General features: G+C 41.8%; 2 protein-coding genes across 8 annotated transcripts in view; one reads left to right on the plus strand and one right to left on the minus strand.

Moving 5' to 3' along the window:
- LOC117402079 (cdc42-interacting protein 4 homolog) overlaps positions 1-3,091 on the plus strand; it is a 48,281-nt gene extending 45,190 nt beyond the window's left edge. For all 5 annotated transcript variants that reach the window (XM_059008232.1, XM_034910503.2, XM_034910504.2 and 2 more), the window contains one exon: positions 1,413-3,091. In XM_059008232.1, coding sequence (XP_058864215.1) covers positions 1,413-1,567 — 155 coding nt within the window. In that variant the 3' untranslated portion in view covers positions 1,568-3,091. The remainder of the gene's footprint in view (positions 1-1,412) is intronic.
- A 2,211-nt stretch (positions 3,092-5,302) lies between these two features.
- Positions 5,303-19,834, minus strand: LOC117402078 (breast cancer anti-estrogen resistance protein 3 homolog). 3 transcript variants are annotated; one of them, XM_034002931.3, is made up of 11 exons: positions 19,729-19,834; positions 16,670-16,709; positions 16,436-16,564; positions 12,938-13,365; positions 11,790-11,887; positions 10,463-11,091; positions 9,682-9,797; positions 8,874-9,045; positions 8,103-8,214; positions 7,275-7,460; positions 5,303-6,503 (listed from the first exon to the last, which is right to left on the minus strand). In XM_034002931.3, exons 3-11 carry the CDS (start codon positions 16,541-16,543, stop codon positions 6,331-6,333), a joined length of 2,022 nt encoding a protein of 673 aa, XP_033858822.3. In that variant the 5' UTR covers positions 16,544-16,564; positions 16,670-16,709; positions 19,729-19,834; the 3' UTR covers positions 5,303-6,330. The 3 variants fall into 3 exon arrangements, with proteins under 3 accessions (XP_033858822.3, XP_058864212.1, XP_058864213.1); XM_059008229.1 differs by lacking the exon at positions 19,729-19,834 and adding an exon at positions 19,355-19,428; XM_059008230.1 differs by lacking the exon at positions 19,729-19,834 and adding an exon at positions 19,293-19,337.
- Between the last annotated feature and the right edge of the window lie 1,181 nt (positions 19,835-21,015).

Here is a 21,015-nt window from a genome sequence, read left to right on the forward strand (position 1 = left end):
TATATAACATCATGTAATCAAAGAAACTACAAAATGATATCGCAAAAGTCTACCGGAAGCCATAATAGCAGTACAGTATTTCATGTTTAGATTTAAAAATGTCACATTTTTTCAGTTTGATAATTATACGGAAAACTACAGAGGTATGTAATTCAATATGTTAATGTAACATTATTCAGCAGGTTTTATTCGACTTTTTATGAAGCAAATTTTGTTCATTCTATAGGGTGATGCAAAACTTTTAGCCAGAGCTGTGTATCGCCTTCAGTCACAGAGTTTGTAGAAGTTTTAAAACAGTTTGTTTGAACTCTATGAAGTTCGAGAAACTGCCCTGATGAAATTTTGGAAAAAAGCATCTATGCATTATAAAATAGATACATAGATAGGAAAGTAATCGCGGTACAATTGTGCACACAGTGACTGAATGGGATATACTGGGCCGCAGATATGTAGTTCTGAAATAAGTTTAAGTGTCAGCTTGATATCTGGTCAAAGAAAGCTCTGTTTGCACGGCTTGCCTTCAGATAATCTTACACTTCCTTGGTCACCTGGAGAGTGCAATTGTCCTTGTCCCTAACCAACCAAATGTTTTCCCCTAATGACTGACATGCTTTGCAGCCAGTAAGATGCTTTGACCCTGAAGACACTGCTGAGGAAGTGCCACATATTTCCTGACAGGCAGGGCATACAAACTGTGAACTTTCCTTAACATAGTGTAGTAGCAGATACCATGTTTTAAAATTAAAATACCTGTTCTATAATATGTGTATCTTTCAAAACTACACATTTGAGACCTATATAATGAATGGGAATGCTGCACAGGTAAGATCAAATCCTTACAAACAGGTAGGGTTGAACTATGTAGCATAAGCAGACCTGTAATTACAATTACAGCAGCAATTACAGTTACAATTATGCTGCAGTAATTCGAATTACAATTATGCTCAAAGGTAACAAACTACACACACAATAACATGTTTACTGTAGTTATTTGAAATAACCCAAGCAATAATCGCAGGTACAAATACAGGAACAGACTATGACTTCAATCTTTTCAAACAAATGTGGTGGTAGTTTTTTGGGTTTTTTTTATTTTGCTAAATGCAATTAGATTATCTACTGTAGCTAATGTCAAGCTACCCACACTGCTGTGATTTATGCAGCAAAATTATCCTGCTATGCAGTGGATCGCGTGTTTTATCAAGTTATGAATTTCTGAAAAAAATATAAGTGTGACAATGTGGAATTGGTCAGTGATCTGGTATAGTTACAATTGCAGTGGCACAGGGTTCAACCTCAGTGACATTGTTTTTGCAATTCATTAGGAATTACACAATGACAGTTGTAAGCGACGCCAGGTAAAATCACAACCATTGGCCACTTGGAAATCGTTTGGTTCGTTTTCTTTACAGGCGCCAGTGAAGGTACAATCTCGATGCGGGAAGGAGAGGTCTTTAGTGTCGTTGAGGAGGACAAAGGGGACGGCTGGACCCGGGTGCGGAGAGTCAACGGGGACGAGGGCTACGTCCCCACATCCTACGTCAAAATCGCCCTGCACAGGAAGTGACCCGCTCGCTGACAGATGCAGCCTAGGCACTAACAGGAAGTGAGGCCACACCCCAGCTTACATCCAGGAAGTAAACCCTTTTTATTCTGCTGCCAAATATTTTTTTTATTACATTTTTTTTTTTTTTTTTTTTTTTTACATGACCAAACGGATTTGGCTGAAGAGAAAAATAGGATTATTATTAATGTCATTTTTAAAACAATTGCTGAGGTGGTAACCAGTAAAGTAAAGACAACTTCGCTGTCTTTGCAGCCAAAGGATTTAACAAGAAAGTTCTGGAACTTCGTTGTTTGGACGTGGCCACAAGGACGTTTTTAGATTTAAAAAAAAATAATTTGAAGAATTTCAAATGCAAGTTTAATATCTAAAGGTTTCGTTTTTTCGGACGTTGGCTTTTAAAATAAACTCGGTTGCTAAGATGGAAGGCAGAATATTAGGATGGGGGTCCTGCCGCAAAGGACAAGAGATATAGGGGTCTGTTTGACGTTCAAACGTTGTTGTGTTTGTCTTAAAGAAAAGCTTGAAGCAGGTGTTTCCTTCAGCTGAGAGAGACGGCAGAAGTCACTTTGAGGCTGTGGTAAGCTGCCGTTAACAAGGTCACAATTAAGAGTCTGTTCCCTCTTCTCAGTGGTGTCGCAGCCACCCTGAAGAGTTCAACACCACGAATAGAAAAATATCTAGAAGGTCACAGAAGCATTCGCAAGGAGCAATGCATAAGACCTGGGGTGGCCAACGTTGTTCCTTCCACTCCTGGTCTTTGTTCCAACCCTGTTCTGAATTGTTTGAACCAATTAAACCTCCATCCTGATCCTGACGTAGTTAACGATGTTAAACCTGGAGTGGAGTGGCCCTCCAGGACCATGATTGGACACCCCTGCATTAAGACAATCGATCTGAACATGTTAGCAGTACCACCGTGAACCACCAGAGGGCACTATATTGCAAAAGACGTTCAATCCTTTATATATATTTTATTCTTACAGCAAACACTTAAAAGCGTACATTTTTATATTTTATTGAACGAAACCTGTCCTGTAAAGGGTTAAAATAAAATCTCACTTTTTTTTTTAACCACGGAACTGACCAGCGCTGTACAAACGCCACTTGACAAAATGAGGAGAGAAGACTTTTTTTTTTTTTGGGGGGGCTATCGTATTTATATGTAAGAAATAATATATTTTAGCTGACTCTTTACCACTGTTATCTCTTAGCTTATTACCTGTATAAATATACTTTTTTAAGAAAGAGGAGAGAGGAGACCTCTTTTTAACAAATGTCATTTTATATTTAATATGTTTTGTGTGTGTTTTGTTTTCCCCCCCCCCGAGGGTTACGACATAACTTTTTGTTTTTGCTTGAGCTGAGCCTGTCCTATTATACAAAATGTTTTAATCATGTATGTAGGTCTCTCTATATCTGGTGCCTTGATTAGTGTGCTGTAAATAGGTTCAACAAGATTTGCCTACCGTTTCCTATGTGTGTGTTGTTTTTTTAAGGGATATAAATGATCACATTTTAAAAATACCATGCATCTGGATTTTCTTTGGGTCATGAGCACACTACACAACCCCCATTTTAAATAAATACTTTGCGATGTCGTAGCTGTGCATAAACTTATTTATCGGCAGGTATTAAACTAACCCATTCATTGTGTTGATTTCAAAACGAGAAAAAAAGTCCTTCCCTCGCCTTTACAATTAAACACCTCTCTATGTCAATTAACTTCTGCATTTTAAAAGCCAAACATTTCATTCAGTTAACTGCTTCAGTACAGCAGTACAAACATTAGCGCCCTGGATTGGAGGAAACATTTGCAAGTTCATTGCCATTGATTAGTGCTTAATTGCAAAGGTGAGGGAAGGACACATTTTGTGCTAATGAATGGATTTATTTAATACCTGATGGGGTAGCAAAACACTTTGAGGACAGCTGGCACAAGAGCGATTGTATCTACAGAGACTGTAACTGCTGACAACTTGCACAAAAATATTCAGGGTTATATTTTTACGCCAGTCTTTAATTAAATCCTATTTCTTTTTTAAAGAGAACATTCCATGTTTTGTGAGTGACACAAAACGTGGAAGCAATCTGTTTGAATGCTTGAAGGACCATGAATGGTAGTACTTGCATTTTTTGTTCTTGTTTTAAAAAAAAAAAAAAAAAATTCTCTCCTTTTAAAAATTAGGAGTAAATTATTAAAGACTGGAGTAAATGCTTTGAAAATACAGCCCATCATTCTTAGTTGAAAAAGAAAACATGGCAGTATTTATGGACCAGCATTGAAAACCACTAATCCAAGATATATAGCGACACCACAATTACTCCGCCAGTTCCCCATATGTTTTAATATGTGATGGTTTATACAGTATATCATAATTGGGTTCAATCACATTAACAAAACAACATTTCCACTCTCCAGAATTAGACTTCTGTGTTCTCTTCTAATACTTCTGTCCTTCTTGCTGCTCTATATTGTTTAGCCTTGTAATATAAGGATAATATAATGGAATCATAAGGAGTTTATTTAATATTGTGATTATTTTTGTCCAGAACTTAAGCACCTTTTTGGTATAGTTTTACCTAACGAATCATTTGTAACTGTTGGCATCAGAATTTAAAGTAACTGTTTGACTGTTTTTTGGTTTAGATCCAGTAGGTTGGAAGCAGTGTCAGTTCTGCCTGCAACAACGTCATGTTTGGAAAACACACAAATGAGATGCTCTGAAATGTTTTATTGTACAAAAACGGACAAGTGGACCCTTTTAGCAAAGCGCACGCCTGCAAATTCGTTTAGTCTTATTTTTTTTAGATAATGATTTGAATAGTTCTCAAGATTTGCACTTGCGTCCCCTTTTAGAATTACAGGTCATTTCAACTTTTTGAATTGCACCCAGCAATGTATATATACATGCACATTTAAACACTATTAAACATTAAAAAATTCATTCATTCATTCATTCATTCATGTACAAAATATATGACCTCTGATCAATTTGTAATAAAATGTGCTGGTTTGCCTCTAGGCACCTATTTCCCAATGGGTACAGCCGCAGAGAAAATGTTTTTCATATTAAAAAAAGTTCTGCTGCACAATGATGAGGTGAGCAGTAAAAAACAATACAAAAATAAAAAAAAATGGATTTAAAAACTTGTAATATTGCAAACCGGACAGAAGGGTCTGCAGCAGCACTCCTGTGGCTGCAGAAACACAGGCTTTGCGATCCCCCAAAATAACTGTATATGTATAAAATATCTTTATGTATAAAAAGCATCTGAAGACCACAGCAATATCCATCCTGCACCACAGTCCAGTGTTGGTCAGTACAGCCTGAATGAAAACCATGTAAAAGTGCAGAACATACATATATACATACATACATTCATACATGTCAATACTGTACACAATAAGCTATCTAGTATAGGTCTATTCTAATATTTACCACCCCTTATAAAGTTTACTACAGTAATTTTGCATGCTATGTGTGCGGTTTCCCCATGGTTATGTATGTTTTTGCCATAGTTTACCATGGTTTCCCATGATTTCTAATGATATACCTCTCTGGGCTTCACAATGCTTCCACTATGCTTTATTACACTTTACTATGGGGGAACTTTCAAAACATGCAAACTATAAACACAGCAGAATAGAAACCTGTTTTGTTTCTACGGGATAGTGAGATGAATTAGTGTATCTTTAAAATAAAATATATATATATAAATTAAAGACTTAAAGTGTTATTGTTAACCTTTTCTAGTAAGATTTTTTTTATTTATTTTTTATTTTACTAGCCTTTAGCCCCACCTGGTGGCTTAGTTGTAACAGTGCTGCTGTGGTACGAGAGACTTCAGGCTTTTGTTAAAGTTGGCAATATTTCTTAGAGGTAACTGCTGAAACTTTAACAATGTAACTTTAAAAAGAAAAATGAAAAAAGTCTGCATTAAACCAATGCAACACTTAGATATATATATATATATCTTTTTTTAAAATAAAAATATCAACCCTTGTAACCCTTGCAGTGAAACTGACTCCAAATCTATCTGGTTTCTAAGAATAGAAAGGTTACTTGCATCACAGTTTTCTGTATTCATTACAACACACTACAGTACAGTACAAGTGCTCAACCATGCCCCTGTCAGTATTATTTGAGGTTTCCTTGCTGAAGTGATGCCGTCTCAGCATGGCGTTTAGTCACTCCTGAGAGGAGGTAGAGGTAATCCAGACTCCTTGTGACCTTTCCACAGTCACCCTTTATCACAGAAAAGAAAATCCATGGAAACTGTTTCTCCTCTGCATCTCTTTGACAAAGCTCAGATCTCTGCTGATGCAGTAGCTGTTCCTCAGGTTCGATCGCTACGATCGGCCACCTTCGCAGAACAGTGGTTCCCAACCCCGGTCCTCAGGACCCCTGTGTCTGCTGGTTTTCATTCCAACTGAGCTCTCAATTACTTCATTAAACCCTTAAACTAATAATGTGCTTAATTCAACATTTTTAATTTTTCTAAGCTCCTAAGAGGTTCTCAAGTTATTTAAACGATTTTACAGTTAACTTGAAATCTCCAGCTGTTTGAGAGCTGAAAACAATTAAAAAGGCCCAACTAAGCAAATTATTAGTTCATTTAGTTAAGTAATTTGAGAGCTCAGTTAGAACGGAAACCAGCAGACACAGTGGGTCCTGTGGACTGGGGTTGAGGACCAGTGTTCTACAGTGAAACACACTTCTGAGTGTCCTCTGCCAAGCCAGGGGGTGGTCCTGGGGGGTTTATCAGAGCTCGGACGCTGCCCCAGTTTCCAGCTTCCCGGCCAGCACGCTGAGGATTTTGTCGAATTTCTGGTACCGTTCCTCCTGCTTTGCCTCTGCGCCTTTGGACCCCCAGAACAGTCGCAGTGCAAACTCCGTCTTGAACACCTCCAGCAGCTCCTCTTTAGGCTTGAAGTCTGGGGGCAGAAAATAATTAGAATCTGGGATGGGAATAAGACTCCCGTTGCACAGCAGTTGACGCCATTCCAGGTTTTGCTACAAGCTTGATGAGGTAACAAGCTCAGGTCTTTTTAAACTCATTGTAAAACTGGATCAAAATGCTAGGCGGGGATGGAAATAAGACTCCCATTGCATAGCAGTTTCACCCATTCCAGGTTTTACCACGTGCTTGATGAGCTACAGTGCATAGGTAACAGGTGTGTCTTATTAAACTCCTAGTAAAACCAGGAGTGGATCTAACTGCTCTGCAATGGGAGTCTGATTTCCATCCCTGCTGTACTGTGCAGTACGTTTCCCTTTACATTTTTGTGGTTTCATTGTGAGTTTAATAAAACACACCTGAGCTTGTTACCTAGACACTGTGGCTGATTGAGCTTGTACTAAAATCTGGGATGGCCAAAAGTGAAATAGGAGTCTTATTTCCATCCCTGATAATGGTGATGCAGAATCAATATGCAATCATGTTCCTTATTTATGGACTTGCCCTAGTAAATATCTCAATGCAATGGGAAGTAAGTTCTGTTGTTACTGGGCAGTGCCCAGCGTTTCAGTCTCCTCTATATTGTACCCAGTGTCTGTGTGTGGGCCTGGATGATCATCATTATACCACACTAACAAGAAACCAACATTGAAACCATTTGCTTTCTTTTTTCATTAAACCACGAATGCACCCAGCCTCCACCCTCCACACATGTGTGTGTGTGTGTGTGTGTGAGTGAGTGCCTCACCTTTGAGCAGGGAGCTGGCGTAGGAGCTGTACAGCCCAGCATTGAGGGTGATGGCCCGGGCAGCGCCCAGTGTCTTCAGCAGCTGCTCACAGCCTTCCTCGGTGTCCTCGCCCAGCCCCACCCCCTCCATGAGCTTCACCAGCGGGAGGATGTGAGGCACAGCCGTACGGCTCAGCGGAGTCTCATCTGCAGAGGGGGACCCCGAGTAAGAGGGAAGACCGAGAGAAACAATAGTGAACAATACTGACCCAGAGACTCTGTGGCTTGTTAATACAGCATATACTGAAATCTGAAATGTACCACGATGCTGCCTTTGATAATTGGTAGGGATCAGTGTAGACTAGGGATGGCCAACCCACGGTCCTAGAGAGCCACAATCCTGCAGGTTTTCTGGGTATCTTTAAATCGCCAATGGCTAAAGATCTGGAAATGGTTTTAGTGTTGACCAATTAAGAAAATAATTGGTTCAATTAAGTAATTGAGAACTACTAGTGTAGATCTTAAGACCTGTGATGGTGAGGGTGGGGGTCATTGCTTCAGTTTTTAAATCCTGTTTTAAAATCAAGTTCTAGAAAGTGATCATTACTGTTCCACCTCACTCATCAAATACACCCATCCGTACTTACTGTAAAGTTGCATGCAGTCCAAAATAAAAACTGGAAAAGCATTTCAGAACGTCTGTCTCATGCTTGGAGTTTCTCACTGTGCAGATCAGCATTTGCTTTTTCTGCTTCACAGTCTTGGCATGCCACAGGACCTCTTTTGAAGCTTTGCATGTATGTTTTGCATGTGTTCTTCTCTCCGTCACCCTGATCATCTCCTGCTTACCTTTCCCCTGGTTCAGGGCTTTGTAAAAGGGCTTCAGCTGCTTCTCGAAGGCGATGGCGCTCTCTGTGTGGTTCCTCCGCAGAGCTCTCCACGTCATCTCCAGACTGGCAATCTGAAAAGACAGCACCATGACTGTCCGTTAACACCAGCAACAGGGCCCCAGGCAGGACGAGGAGGATCCCAGGACACGTGTGCTTTCAGATAGCGTTGCACTTTCTTGGTCATCGTGCCTGGATTGTGAAACTATCCAACTTCTTTATTCCAGTCATTCACCAAACCAGCCGCTTGCTTTATTGACTTGACACTGCTGAGGTGAAATGACCCAGGAAGTGTAACAGATTTCCTGAGATCAAGGCATGGAAACTGAAAAGTTTCTTTAACCCATTACAAGTGCTGTTGACCTCATTTTTTTATTTCTCTTTTTAACTATATTGTTAGGAAAACTTACTCTAGTTTCATTAATTGCAAAAGTTAAGTCTAAATGTAATCTATCAAATTACATTAATAAATACAGCTTGTGTTCAGATTTATTTATTTATGTATCTGGTACTTCATGGGTTAAAGCTGAGGCGATGACATTTTGACATTGTTCCATTATTCGCATTGAGCTCTCCACAGAAAGCAGGTGCTGACAATCAGGTGAGAGCCACTGGTGTCGATTGGGCTAATGTTTCATGTTTTAAGTCCAGTTGGCTGTTTTAAAAAGCATGCACCGATGGGAACAACCGTAAACACGCGTCGCTGGACAACCCTGAATCTCGCTCCCCTTACCTGCGGCATCTCCAGCGCCTTCATGACTGCGGAGAACGCGTAGAGGTCCCCCGCCGTGTTCTTCAGCTCCGCGGAGAGCTGGATGACCTTGTTTAACACGGAGGCTCGCTGGCTCACTGTGCCCGTGCAGCCCAGCACGTCCACAGCAATGCCCAGCGCGATCAGGTGATGCCTGCCAAGGTAACGGCGCAGCATCAGGATACCACAACACCCCCACAATAACAACAAACACCATTTTAGGATTGAGACATCAATCATGAACTGTAAAAGACCTTGGAAAAAATATTAAACATGTCCAATTGAACAAATAACTAGACCAACTAAGAAGCGGAACTCGAGGACTGGAGTTTGACGCTCCTGATGCAGGGCCTTGTGGGTCAGTACACTGCATAGCAGTCTGGAACCACCGCTGCTTGCTTGTGAGCAACCATGGAACTTCCAGTTCCGGTCTTTGTTCCAACCGTGAGTCTTAATTATTAACACTATAACCAGAAAACGTTCGCACCTTATTGATACGACTTTTAAAATGAAATGACTGCAGCTCTGAAAACAGATTGAAATACTGCGATCATTTAGGGTGTCGGAGAATAATTGTGTTCCTGTATGAGGATTCAGGAAAAAACCTCTTTAACGGGGCTTATCTGAAGCAAGCAGAGCAAACTAAATAATTCCAGCACAGAAGGTTGCAGTCGACACTGAAAAGATAAAAGGCCAGGATGGGTTCTGTTTTATTATTTAAATGTCTGTTCGGATGAGCTGAGCAGCAGATCCTAAGGCAGTGTGATTGTCCCAGCACTGTTGCTCCTACCTCTCCAGCAGGTCCAGTCTCAGCTGGTGTCCGTGTGGCAGTGTGAGCAGCTCCAAACCCGACCCGACTCCCATCAGCTGCCTCTGCTCCTTCGTCACCTCCATCATCCTCGCCACCTATCGGAGGCGCACAGAGAAACAGTGAGTGACAGACCCCCCTGTTTCAAATTAAGAACAAGTGCCGTACAGCTGTGGCCAAATGTTTTGCATCACCTAGAATTCTAGGATGGAGACATCATTTTAAAAATAACCACAATGTATAAGAACATAATTTAGAATTTTCTATTTAACATCATGTATTCAAAGAAACTACAAAATGATATTGCAAAAGTCTACCGGAAGCCATAATAGCAGTACAGTATTTCATGTTAGATTTCGAAATGTCACATTTTTCAATTTTTGTTAACCCTTTAAGGTACATTTTTGCAAAGAGTTACTTCCAAATGGTCAGTTTCCTCCTTGTGATACTTGAGTCGCTCTCAAATGTATTTTAGGAAGAAACCATTTGAACAACCGCTTAATTCATTGTGTACCTTAAGGGGTTAAAGCACGGGTATGTATTGTAAAAAATAGCGAGGTTAAAAATGGCAAACCAGGGTCAACCGTGGGAAAAACATGGGAAAACTGCAAAAATGGCATGCAAAAACTTTCATAAGGGCCAAACCAGTTTTGAATTATTTAAAAAGGCCAGTCAAGAGGAATCATCTCGTTTGCAAGGGTGTCTGGGGGAGATCTCCGGGGACCCTGTTTTGTTTCGTTCGTCGTGGTTGTTGCCTGTTTACCTGGCAGTCCACTTTGAGGATGTGCAGTGCTGTTGTCCTGGCGTCGCTGCCTGCGAACACTTCCTTCAGCCTCTTGAGCACGCTCGGCTCCAGGGGTTTGTTGTTCTCCGGCAGCAGGAGAGACTGGAAGCAGGAGGGCTGGAAAGAGGAGACCGTTTCTATCTGAGGCCTCACAAAGTGGGGGCCCTCTCCACCCTCCTCTCCTCCCTCCTCTCCCCCCTCCTCCTGCTCGCAAAAAGCAGAGAGAGTGGGCGACACGGCGTCCAGAAACTGGAAACTGGTGTCTGTCATCCGAGCCCTGCTCTGCCAGCGCTCCTCCACGGCCAGCCTGTCCACGTGACCCTTCCCTGCAAGGGGTGCTCTGGGTACCAGCTCCCCATAGTAGTCCTCAGGGTTCTGCCGGTGGAGTTCAGGGTGAGGGCTGGTGAAGATGACCGAGGGAATGCGCAGCGGTTTGGGGGGCGCTCGGGAGTGCAGCTGCCCATCGGAGCCCCTCAGTACAGGACCTCCCTGAGGCTGCACGGAGGCACGGGTGAGATTGGGGCTCAGGAGGGGCTCGCTGCCTGTCCGGAACACTGGCGAGGGGGGCGGGGGCTCCGCCCTGTTTGAATGGGACGTCTGCGTGGCGCCTGCACAAGGGTGAGAGAAGACGGAGGTGATGAGAAATCCCATTTAACTTCTATATTGTCCAGTGCGCTGGACTATTATGATAATCTAGATAGGCGTGCTGATACTCACTCGTGATTGCATTTAAGAAGTATTTATCGGCAGGTATTCAATAAAGCCATTCGTTAACATGTTGATTTCAAAACAAGAAAAGCTGTCCTTCCCTCACCTTTACAACTGAATAACAATCAATGGCAAGTTAAAAGCTGATTGGAAGCAAATTTTTACTGCCGTACCGAGGCCATAAACACTCAATGAAGACGTTAATCATTATTGATTTGTACACAATTACAAAGGTGAGGGAAGGACAGGTTTTCTTGTTCTGAAATCAGCATTAAAAAATGGATTTAATACCTGCTGATAAATACTTCTGAAAGGCAGTTACGATAATGAGAATCAGCACACACCTACCAGATAGCATGTATGTTTATGATGTGCTTATAATCAGGTGTACACATTGTACAGAGTTTCTATACAGTCTACAAGAGACCTGCCTGGACATAGCGAGTAAAGAGGAGAGAGACAGGGAGACAATATAGAAGAACACACACACACACACACACACACACACACACACACACTCACAGACACTGGACACAGTGGCAAGGGGAGTAAAGAGGAGCGAGACGGAGAGAGTGTATGAACACACACCGTCACTTACCCGATCTCAGGTTACTGTCGGACTGGGCAGACTGCAAGGAGGGTCTCCTTCCCAGATCCTCCAGATTCCCAGGGTGACTGCCACTCTTGTCCTTATTCCTGAAACGCACAGTGCAAGAACAGCGATTGGAACAGGCACTGTGAACATTACACATCTGGATCTTACCAAGCCCAGAAGTTATTGTTAAAAAACTGAAGCACTGCTCACAATAAACAGAGATTGACGTTTGCAAACTTTTTTGTTTTTTGCATGCCAGTCTCCAAAACAAGGAGGATAGTAGCAATTGTAGGGGTAGGTTTGGTTCATTTAAGCCGTTTCTTCTGTCATCTTGTTGGCTCTTAAATCACAGTTTCCCTAGCACATGTCAGAAATGCACTTTAACTGACAGTAAAGTGAGATTTAAACTTTTAAAGGAAAATACCCCCAAGAAAGTCTATAGCATCTCTTGAATTAGGATTGGGGAAAAATAGGGACAAAAAATGTAAGAGAAAGGCTTCCCAGCGAGAGTAAAAATGGTAGCAGAAAAGTAAAAATGTTCTGTATAGATTTGTTCAAGACCCTCCCCCCATACAGAACAATGTCAAATCCCCCCCTCTCCTGGGAGACGTGGGAGGACAGGGTGGAAAGGTGTCAGCTCTACCCTGGGAAGGCGCCTCGGTGGTGCTCTGCGGTTACAGCGCTTGGGAAAACAAACTTGCTTCAACGCGCTCGCTGTGATAGCCAAACCCCCCCTTCTGACTGGGCAACTCCTGCTGCCAAAAGCACCGGAGATTGAGTCACATGTCTTTCCCACTCCCATTCAAAGCCCAAATATTACTGTCCCGGGGCAGCACAGGGATAAGAAGACTCTTTAAGTTGTATATCAACAATAATGCAGTATATAACGTTGGCCATCCTATACCCCTATATTATTATGGCTTATTTTCTTCCTAGTTTACTGCGCCGTACTAAGAAAACTGTGAATTACCTGTGCTTCTGTATTACTGCTTTTATTATTGTTTCAGCTTTTTTTGTCCTCTTTGAATGATGTCTGTTTTTGCCATTGAATTTGTTACAGTACTTCTTGCAGCCTTCTCTTGCCAGGACACCCTTGTAAAAGGAGATGTGTTGTATCCTGCTTTAAATAAATACATTCATTTGAAATCTACCTGAGCAGGTTGCCGTTCATTATGATATCCTGCTGGCCTCCATTCAGACTGAGTCTTTTGGGTTTTTTGTCACTGGGGTGCTGTTCCTCCGAGTTCCCCTGGGGGGCACCGCTGCCCTGCTGCTCCTCGATGACCCTGAGCGGCACGCTGCGGGTGATGGGCTGGGAGATGATGGCTCCGGACTTGTCGGAGATGGGCTTGCGGTTGCCCACGTGACAGCGCACCAGGGCGGGCACGTTGTCAAACTGGTCCTGCTCGAACTGGAACAGCATGCGCGAGTATCCTTTCTTGGGACGCAGCACCACGCGGATGATCCGGAAGTGCATGGGCTGGTCCTGCCACTGGCAGGTCAGGACGTAGTCCCCCGGGCTGGACTGAGAGTCTCGGATCAAGAACTCCCCGTCTGTCTCCAGCAAGGCTTCTGCTGCCTGGGGGTCAGGAAGGAAGCACAAAAAGGGTCACGTTGATAAACGTATTTCAGAAGCAGAATTGGTTATCAGTGTGCTATGTGATATTAATAATAATCCATGGTCTTTTCTAGGGGTGGGCTGATACACTTGCTCATACCTGTGATCGCCTTTAAGAAGCATTTATTGGCAGGGATTTAATAAATCCATTCATTAATGTGTTGATTTCAAAACGAGAAAAGCTGTCCTTCCCTCACCTTTACAATTATTTGCATTGTCAGTTCACGGCCTCCGTGCGGCGGTGAAAATGTCAGCGCCCCGGTTGAGAGGAAAATCCGCTTCCAATCGGCTTCTAAAACACTCGGCACGCAAGTTAATTGCCATTGATTGGTACTCAATTGTAAAGGTGAGGGAAGGACGGCTTTTCTTGTTTTGAAATCCACACATTAATGAATGGGTGTGTTTTGATTTATTTAATACCAGCTGATGAATACTTCTTAAAGGCAATTACGAGTATGAGTATCAGCACCCCTCTAACAAACACCCTAACAGCCAATACGAGTTATGCACCAGTTGAGAGATCTAGCATGGAATAACTTCTTCCTGTTTTGTTTTTTTCTTTCACATTTTGGAATTTATTTTGCATTTATTCAAATCTAACGAAAGAAAGACCAGGCTGTCCCGCACTGTTCCCAATTACGTTGCCAAGCAGATGCAGAGTTTGATCTAAATTCAGCTGTTTTAATTGAAGTACTCGCTCCTGGAGTGTGACACCCTGGCTGGACATCTACACAGAGGATACAGTATTGAACAAAGAGTACTGCTGTTATTACTATAGTTAGATTTAAGTTACCATTGAAATTGTAACTGCAGCAAAAACACAGATTTAAACATCCAGGAAAGGGTTAATGCAGTGCTTGTTTTTAAACACAATGCATTCATGCAGTGCGCAGTCATTCAGATTCTTTTGGCTTACAAAAAAAAAAAACCAAAAAACAGTGCTTTGTTTAAAACTAAAATGTTCCTAGTAAAATTGCCTGTACTTGCTTTGAAATCTGCCTCTCCTTTGTCTGGATACATTTGTTGGTACAGTAATTTTGACTTCTCCGTGACCAGCATGGTGCTTATAGGAGCGCCTGTCTGGTTGCATTGCACGCATGGTTGAGTGATTGCATGCTTCCGTCTGAAAGTGGAGTGTTCAGAAGTCCGGTCAGTTCTTAATTAGGGTGTTCGTAACTCTGAGGTTCTACTGTACTTGGTTATATAAACAGAACGGAGCACTGTTTTTATATTTCGCTCATGAGGATAATTCAACAAACCTCATTCTTGGTTCACTGTGTACCTTGAACGTTAGTGTCCATTAGGCTTGTGATGCAGTGTCTGGGATGTGATCCCTAATGCCAGCCCTGGTTTCAGCCATGCTAGCCCATAGCAGCCACAATGAAGGTCTGTTCTGGATTGTGATCTGATGCCTAATGATATCCTGAGCTCCTTATGCACTTGTGAGGTTGTTAATTTAGTTATATGTAAGGTGGAGGCTTTCATTTTATTTTTTTATTGTTGTACACATATTCATCAAACGGAACATGCAAACATACAGCACTGTACATTTTCCACATTTATGGTCCCCCCCTCCCCTTCATCAACCCCACAGCAATAAAAGAAAGCATGACATACCTTCACCCTCCCACCCCCAGAGCAATGGTATCATTATATCTCTCTCTTACGTTTACCAGCAGCGAGTCCTATCTTGTATTTGAACTAGTTGGAGTGGTACAAGAAAATGAGTACTTCGTGATCTAACCTATACCGCTTCTAGTCTCTGTTTGTGATTTCTGTACCCTGTGCAACCCGACTAAATAGGGATAACACACCTCTTCAAACACCTGCATTCTGTTTTGTATTTTGTATATCAGTCTTTCACAGGATGCTGTCTCAGCTAAGGTATTGCACCATTCCTCATATATGGGATTGGGGGTTTGATCTTTCCAGTGGCGCAGAATAACTCTTTTAGCTGTTGGAACTGCCAGCGTAATCCAATTCAATATTTTACTTCGTTCCTTCAAAATGATCTTTGTGTAAAAGACACAGTGCTGGGTCAGCGTTAACTTTGATCCTAGAGCTGATCGTCTCGAGAACCTTCCTCCAAAAGACTCAGCAATCCCACAGCACATGTACACCTGTGTACATCTCCAACATGTTGGCGAGCCCCTCGGTCCCCCTCTATACATTATTTATGGAGTCCAGTACAACCTATGTAGTATTTTAAAATGTATTCATTTAAGATGTGCTTCTTTCATGGGTCTAGTCATATTAGCAAGGAGATTATCCCAGTCCTCCTGTAATACCCAGCTCCCACTCCCATGCTATTGTGACTCCAGTCAGGTTGGGGTTTGTATTATCTATTAAAAAGGAATATACACCAGATGCATCGTGGGATTTATGCATCCACTGAGGCTTTCATTTCTTACATTTATAATATTGACTCATTATTGCATGATCAGTTTATAAGTAATAAAGTACAATTAAGTTGAGAATTACTCATGATTGAACTTAAACAGCATTTATTGAGTCTCAGAGAACCCACGCATAAGAGATTAGACATGATAAAATGGTCACTAGGTTTTAAACAGTAGTTAGGTAGTCAGCCATATTACCTTCCCATTGGGGGTCACATTGGGCATACCTCAGCACTATGTCCAGGGAAGAGAATGGGAGCTCTTTGAGTGTCTCAAAAAGTGTCTCTCCTGTCTATATTGATAAGCCTTTATGAAGCTATAAGCTTGGTGTGTTGCCAACTGGTCATTGCTAACTTGGTAATTGTAGTCAACAGCAGTAGTTCCTCTAGCAAGCAGTGTGTGCTTTTGAGTTCAACTGAAGTGCACCCTCTTCAGACAAACATCACTGCAACTTGGTTCTTTTCATGAACCCCCTAGTCTGCCGCCTTAATAGTTATTTGCTACTCACTTTTCCTATGAAGACAACTCATGTCTGGTAAATTCAGTTTCCATTAATGATATGACCCCTTTTCTTAGTTCATCTCTAACCCTACACGCTCTCCAAACTGCCTGTTCCACGGAAACAGCAGTACCTCTCGCCTGATCTTTCCGTGGTACCAGGCGTGGCTCCTCAGGTCCTCTGAGCTCAGTTTCAGCTCCTCCTCCAGCTCCTTCTTCAGTTTCTCTTTCGTGGAATCCATCCCACGCTTCTGAAAGGCCGCCTAGAGAAGAATCACATTGTGAAACCTTTAGCTGCTGTTTCATACCCGGGGTACGCTGACTGAAAAATCATTTCAAAGCAGAGCTTTGAGGCGAGTCTCTCTTACCTTTACGGGACTTGGATGTGCATCTACGCTCTTGCGTCTGCTGAAAAAGAAGCAGATGAGAAGCAAATCAGCACGGGGTGTAATGAAAGAAAAGAAAAGGATGGCTTTTCACGAACAGCACTCGATTACAGTTTGCAATGCTTCAAAGCAATACTGTAACTTTTTGAAATCAACACGTCATGCTCCTAAAACATTTTCTGCGGGATGCTTCACAAAATACAATTTCATTTTCGTTAGTCGTCTAAACTCATTAAACCATGCATAGCTTCAATGTGTGTGAAGCTATGGTGGACATCAGCGAGCCCACATCCCAAACTGCCACCAAATTCTCGCTGCGGCACCACCGGGGGTGTTTGTCAGGGACGTGTGTGCCTCTTTCTCTCACAGTTGCGTGATTAATACTGTGCCTAACGGAAACACAGGAATGGAAAGCAGCACGGGTGAGATTTGTCGTTATGGTCTGGTCTTGACACCACAGTGTCAAGCACAGCAGCTACAGGTGTTGTTCCTCCTTTTTATGACATCCGACCTCATAAAACATGAATCTACTTCCTTTGTTATGCTCTGTGCTGTAAAGGGATTGAGAAGGGGGTACAAGTCTTGAAGCACAGCACTCAGTCAATACAATGGAAGCACCGGGCTCCTTCTGTCATTTCTATGACGTTCTCACGACTCACTGTGGCTTCCTTCTATTTTTAAACACAACTGGTATTGTTTTGATATAATGAGTATCAGCGCACCCCGTCATTATTAAGAGTCGGGTTATCTGGTCCTTGAATCTTACATATAATTACAATGGTATTATGCAATGTACTTAACATATCAATCTTTTTGCATGATATATGGAAGTACACAATTGTATCAGATAAGGGTTAGGTTTAGAGTTAGGCTCGGAGCTTGGGTTAGAGTTAGGATTAGGGTTATATCATACAAAAAAAGTGCATTGTAACTATGCATAATAACAGTGTAATTAACATGTATTTAACACATTTTACACAGTATTTAGAGGCATTTAATGGAAAGTGGTACCCTGCATTCTACAATCTATAGAACTCCTGCGTTGCAGCGTGTGTGCAAATTGTAAGGTAGCTACATGCAGTAGGAGTGGACTGTGTAACTGAGGCAGCATACAGCTCTGTGTTCTGGAAAGCCAAGGACACACACAGGATACAGTGCCTGCCAATGACACCAGAAAATCAGGACATGGAATTATTTTGACTTTTTGTGTGTGTGTGTGTGTGTATAGCTTGGTGGCGTTTCTCTAGTTTCCTTCCTGAATCTTACATTAATAACAGGATGATTCAATGGAAAATCGTAACAACACAACGCCACTGAAACTTGCACGTGAGCTTTTAAATCGCAGATGAATCGCGAAAAAAAATAAGTCTTTCAAACTTCCCTTTCTTTTGTTTTTCTCGAATGTATTTGTAATGAGTGCTTTAAAGTGGTTGATGAATAGACTAATACCAGTAATAGCAACAATGCACAGGGTTTGTATCATCTTTAAAACCCCAGTCTCTTGCATCCACCAAAGACGATGTGTATAAAACACTTCTACTGCGCGGCGCTGGCCCCAATTCAGGGAGCTCACCAAAAACCTCCTACCGAACACACACTGCACAGCAACAGCATTGTGCTAGGACAAGGGAGAAGGATAAAAACAAAGACACACACACACATATAGAACAACTATTAGCTAACTATACATGTAGTGTTTACTCATATTTTAAATGGGGGTTGTTATTTTAATGTTATAGAAACTAAAAACACAATTAAATTATTATTATTATTATTATTATTATTATTATTATTATTATTATTATGTGGACATAGTAGTAGTAGTAGTAATAACAATAATAATAATAATAATAATAATAATAATAATAATAATAATAATAATATAGCACTCTGCCTTTAATGCACTTGCACGTATCTGCTCCCTATTTTACGGTATTTAATCCTGCACTTAACCCAATCTGTAGTATTTTGTATTTCACTTACACTCGTATCTAACCCTGATGTCACTATCAACGCTGTTATCTGCTCTTGAACTGCCCTGATATAGAAATCGTACTGTGTTTTGTATTTGCTTTTATTAGGACTGAAGTCATTGTATTTTGTATCTTGCTCTTAATTGTATTGTAATTCTTGAAATGTATTTTTTGTATACAACTGTAAGTCGCCCTGGATAAGGGCGTCTGCTAAGAAATTAATAATAATAATAATAATAATAATAATAATAATAATAATAATAATAATAATAATAGTTTCTTGTAATTAAAAAAAAAGTTAAAAAGTTAAAAATATGTATTTTGATTTTCCGTGAGTTACATTATTTTTGTGACAGTAAACTTTGTCTCCAAAAAGATACAAACTCAAAGTCGTATACCTTCCCCAACTGACAAGAGTACGCCTGTAGTATTTATGTGAACTACAATAGGTAAAAATAAACATGTACAGTATTACAAATACTTACTATACAGTATTAATCAATCAGGTATGAACTCGATTTCTCCATTGCTATTTTTAAAGTTCAGCTAGAAATGACTAGATTTTTGGATAAAGCTCTCTTTTTCTTTCCCTCTTTCTTTTCATTCCCTAGCGTATATATATTGTTTCATACCTTTTAAATTCCCGATGACAAACACAGCCGTTCTGTACGTTGACTCCAGTTTGACCTCTTACCTGTTCGACCCACCTTGTTTTGTTTCGTTTATATTTTATGCGGCCCTCACTCTCATCTGACGTGACCCGCACGACTTATTGAAAAGTAATTAAAAAAAAAATACAACTTTAGTGAAACTTTGTTTCCCGTTTAAAAAAAAACAAAACATGCCCGAATACTCTTTCAACGTACAGCGAGTACAACGAGTCTTTACAAGTCCTGCAAAATTAAGTTTCAAAGGAGGTATCGCTCTCCGCAACATTCCTTGAATTCCGCTCCCGTTTAAATTGCCAGCCTTTTCACAACGACGACAGCACAGGGGTTGCAAGACAACGCATTGATTTATTTAATCGCAACAGCAATACAAGGCATACAAGTTAGTAATCTAGTTTACCTTTATACACCATTACCGGTTCCAGGTTTGCGTTCACACGTTTAAAAGAACCAGCAATCCTCCACATACCCCCACACAACAGCTAGTACTGGATAATGCAAGCTCGACTTTTTATCTCTAGGATTGCTCAAGAGATGTAGACTGCACCTTTTTTTTTTTTTCTTGGGCTGAACCATTTGTGTGTAAACAAATAGGGAGGAGGGGGGAGCAAATAAAGTTTATTGTACTTTTAATTTGGCAAAAGACTCAAGCAAAGCTTTTAGGAAATTCTCGCAGAATATATATATATATATATATATATATATATATATATATATATATATATATATATATATATATATATATATATATATAAATATATAATGTGTGTGTGTGTGTACACGTGTGTATATGTGTATATATACAGTATATATGATATAGACAGATAGATATAAGAGCAGGCTGTGTGCTTTACCTGTTGTGCAGGAGCTCAGTGAGTAGCTGGGTCTCTTCTGTGTCTGCTACCCTGGTGCTGGGGTGTCTCAGTGTTGAGGTGGCTGTGCTCTGTCTCTCCTGCAGGGTGCTGGGGTGTCTCAGTATTGAGGTGGCTGTGCTCTGTCTCTCCTGCAGGGTGCTGGGGTGTCTCAGTGTTGAGGTGGCTGTGCTCTGTCTCTCCTGCACGGTGCTGGGGTGTCTCAGTGTTGAGGGGGCTGTGCTCTGTCTCTCCTGCAGGGTGCTGGGGTGTCTCAGTGTTGAGGTGGCTGTGCTCTGTCTCTCCTGCAGGGTGCTGGGGTGTCTCAGTGTTGAGGTGGCTGTGCTCTGTCTCTCCTGCAGGGTGCTGGGGTGTCTCAGTGTTGAGGTGGCTGTGCTCTGTCTCTCCTGCAGGGTGCTGGGGTGTCTCAGTGTTGAGGTGGCTGTGCTCTGTCTCTCCTGCAGGGTGCTGGGTGTCTCAGTGTTGAGGTGGCTGTGCTGCAGGGTGCTGGGGTTTCTCAGTGTTGAGGTGGCTGTGCTCTGTCTCTCCTGCAGGGTGCTGGGGTTTCTCAGTGTTGAGGTGGCTGTGCTCTGTCTCTCCTGCAGGGTGCTGGGGTGTCTCAGTGTTGAGGTGGCTGTGCTCTGTCTCTCCTGCAGGGTGCTGGGGTGTCTCAGTGTTGAGGTGGCTGTGCTCTGTCTCTCCTGCAGGGTGCTGGGGTGTCTCAGTGTTGAGGTGGCTGTGCTCTGTCTCTCCTGCAGGGTGCTGGGTGTCTCAGTGTTGAGGTGGCTGTGCTGCAGGGTGCTGGGGTGTCTCAGTGTTGAGGTGGCTGTGCTCTG

Source organism: Acipenser ruthenus, chromosome 36, assembly GCF_902713425.1.
Source record: "Acipenser ruthenus chromosome 36, fAciRut3.2 maternal haplotype, whole genome shotgun sequence".
In the NCBI taxonomy this organism is placed as follows: domain Eukaryota; kingdom Metazoa; phylum Chordata; class Actinopteri; order Acipenseriformes; family Acipenseridae; genus Acipenser; species Acipenser ruthenus.

What these genes read in the sequence shown, in the direction of transcription:
- LOC117402078 (XM_034002931.3), bottom strand. Translation starts at nt 16,543, where the DNA reads ATGGATTCCACGAAAGAGAAACTGAAGAAGGAGCTGGAGGAGGAGCTG. An exon ending in ACGGAAAGATCAGGCGAGAG is followed by an intron (nt 13,366 to 16,435) that starts GTACTGCTGTTT and finishes CCTGACCCCCAG; the next exon opens with GCAGCAGAAGCCTTGCTGGA. An exon ending in CGCCAGCTCCCTGCTCAAAG is followed by an intron (nt 6,504 to 7,274) that starts GTGAGGCACTCA and finishes TTCTGCCCCCAG; the next exon opens with ACTTCAAGCCTAAAGAGGAG.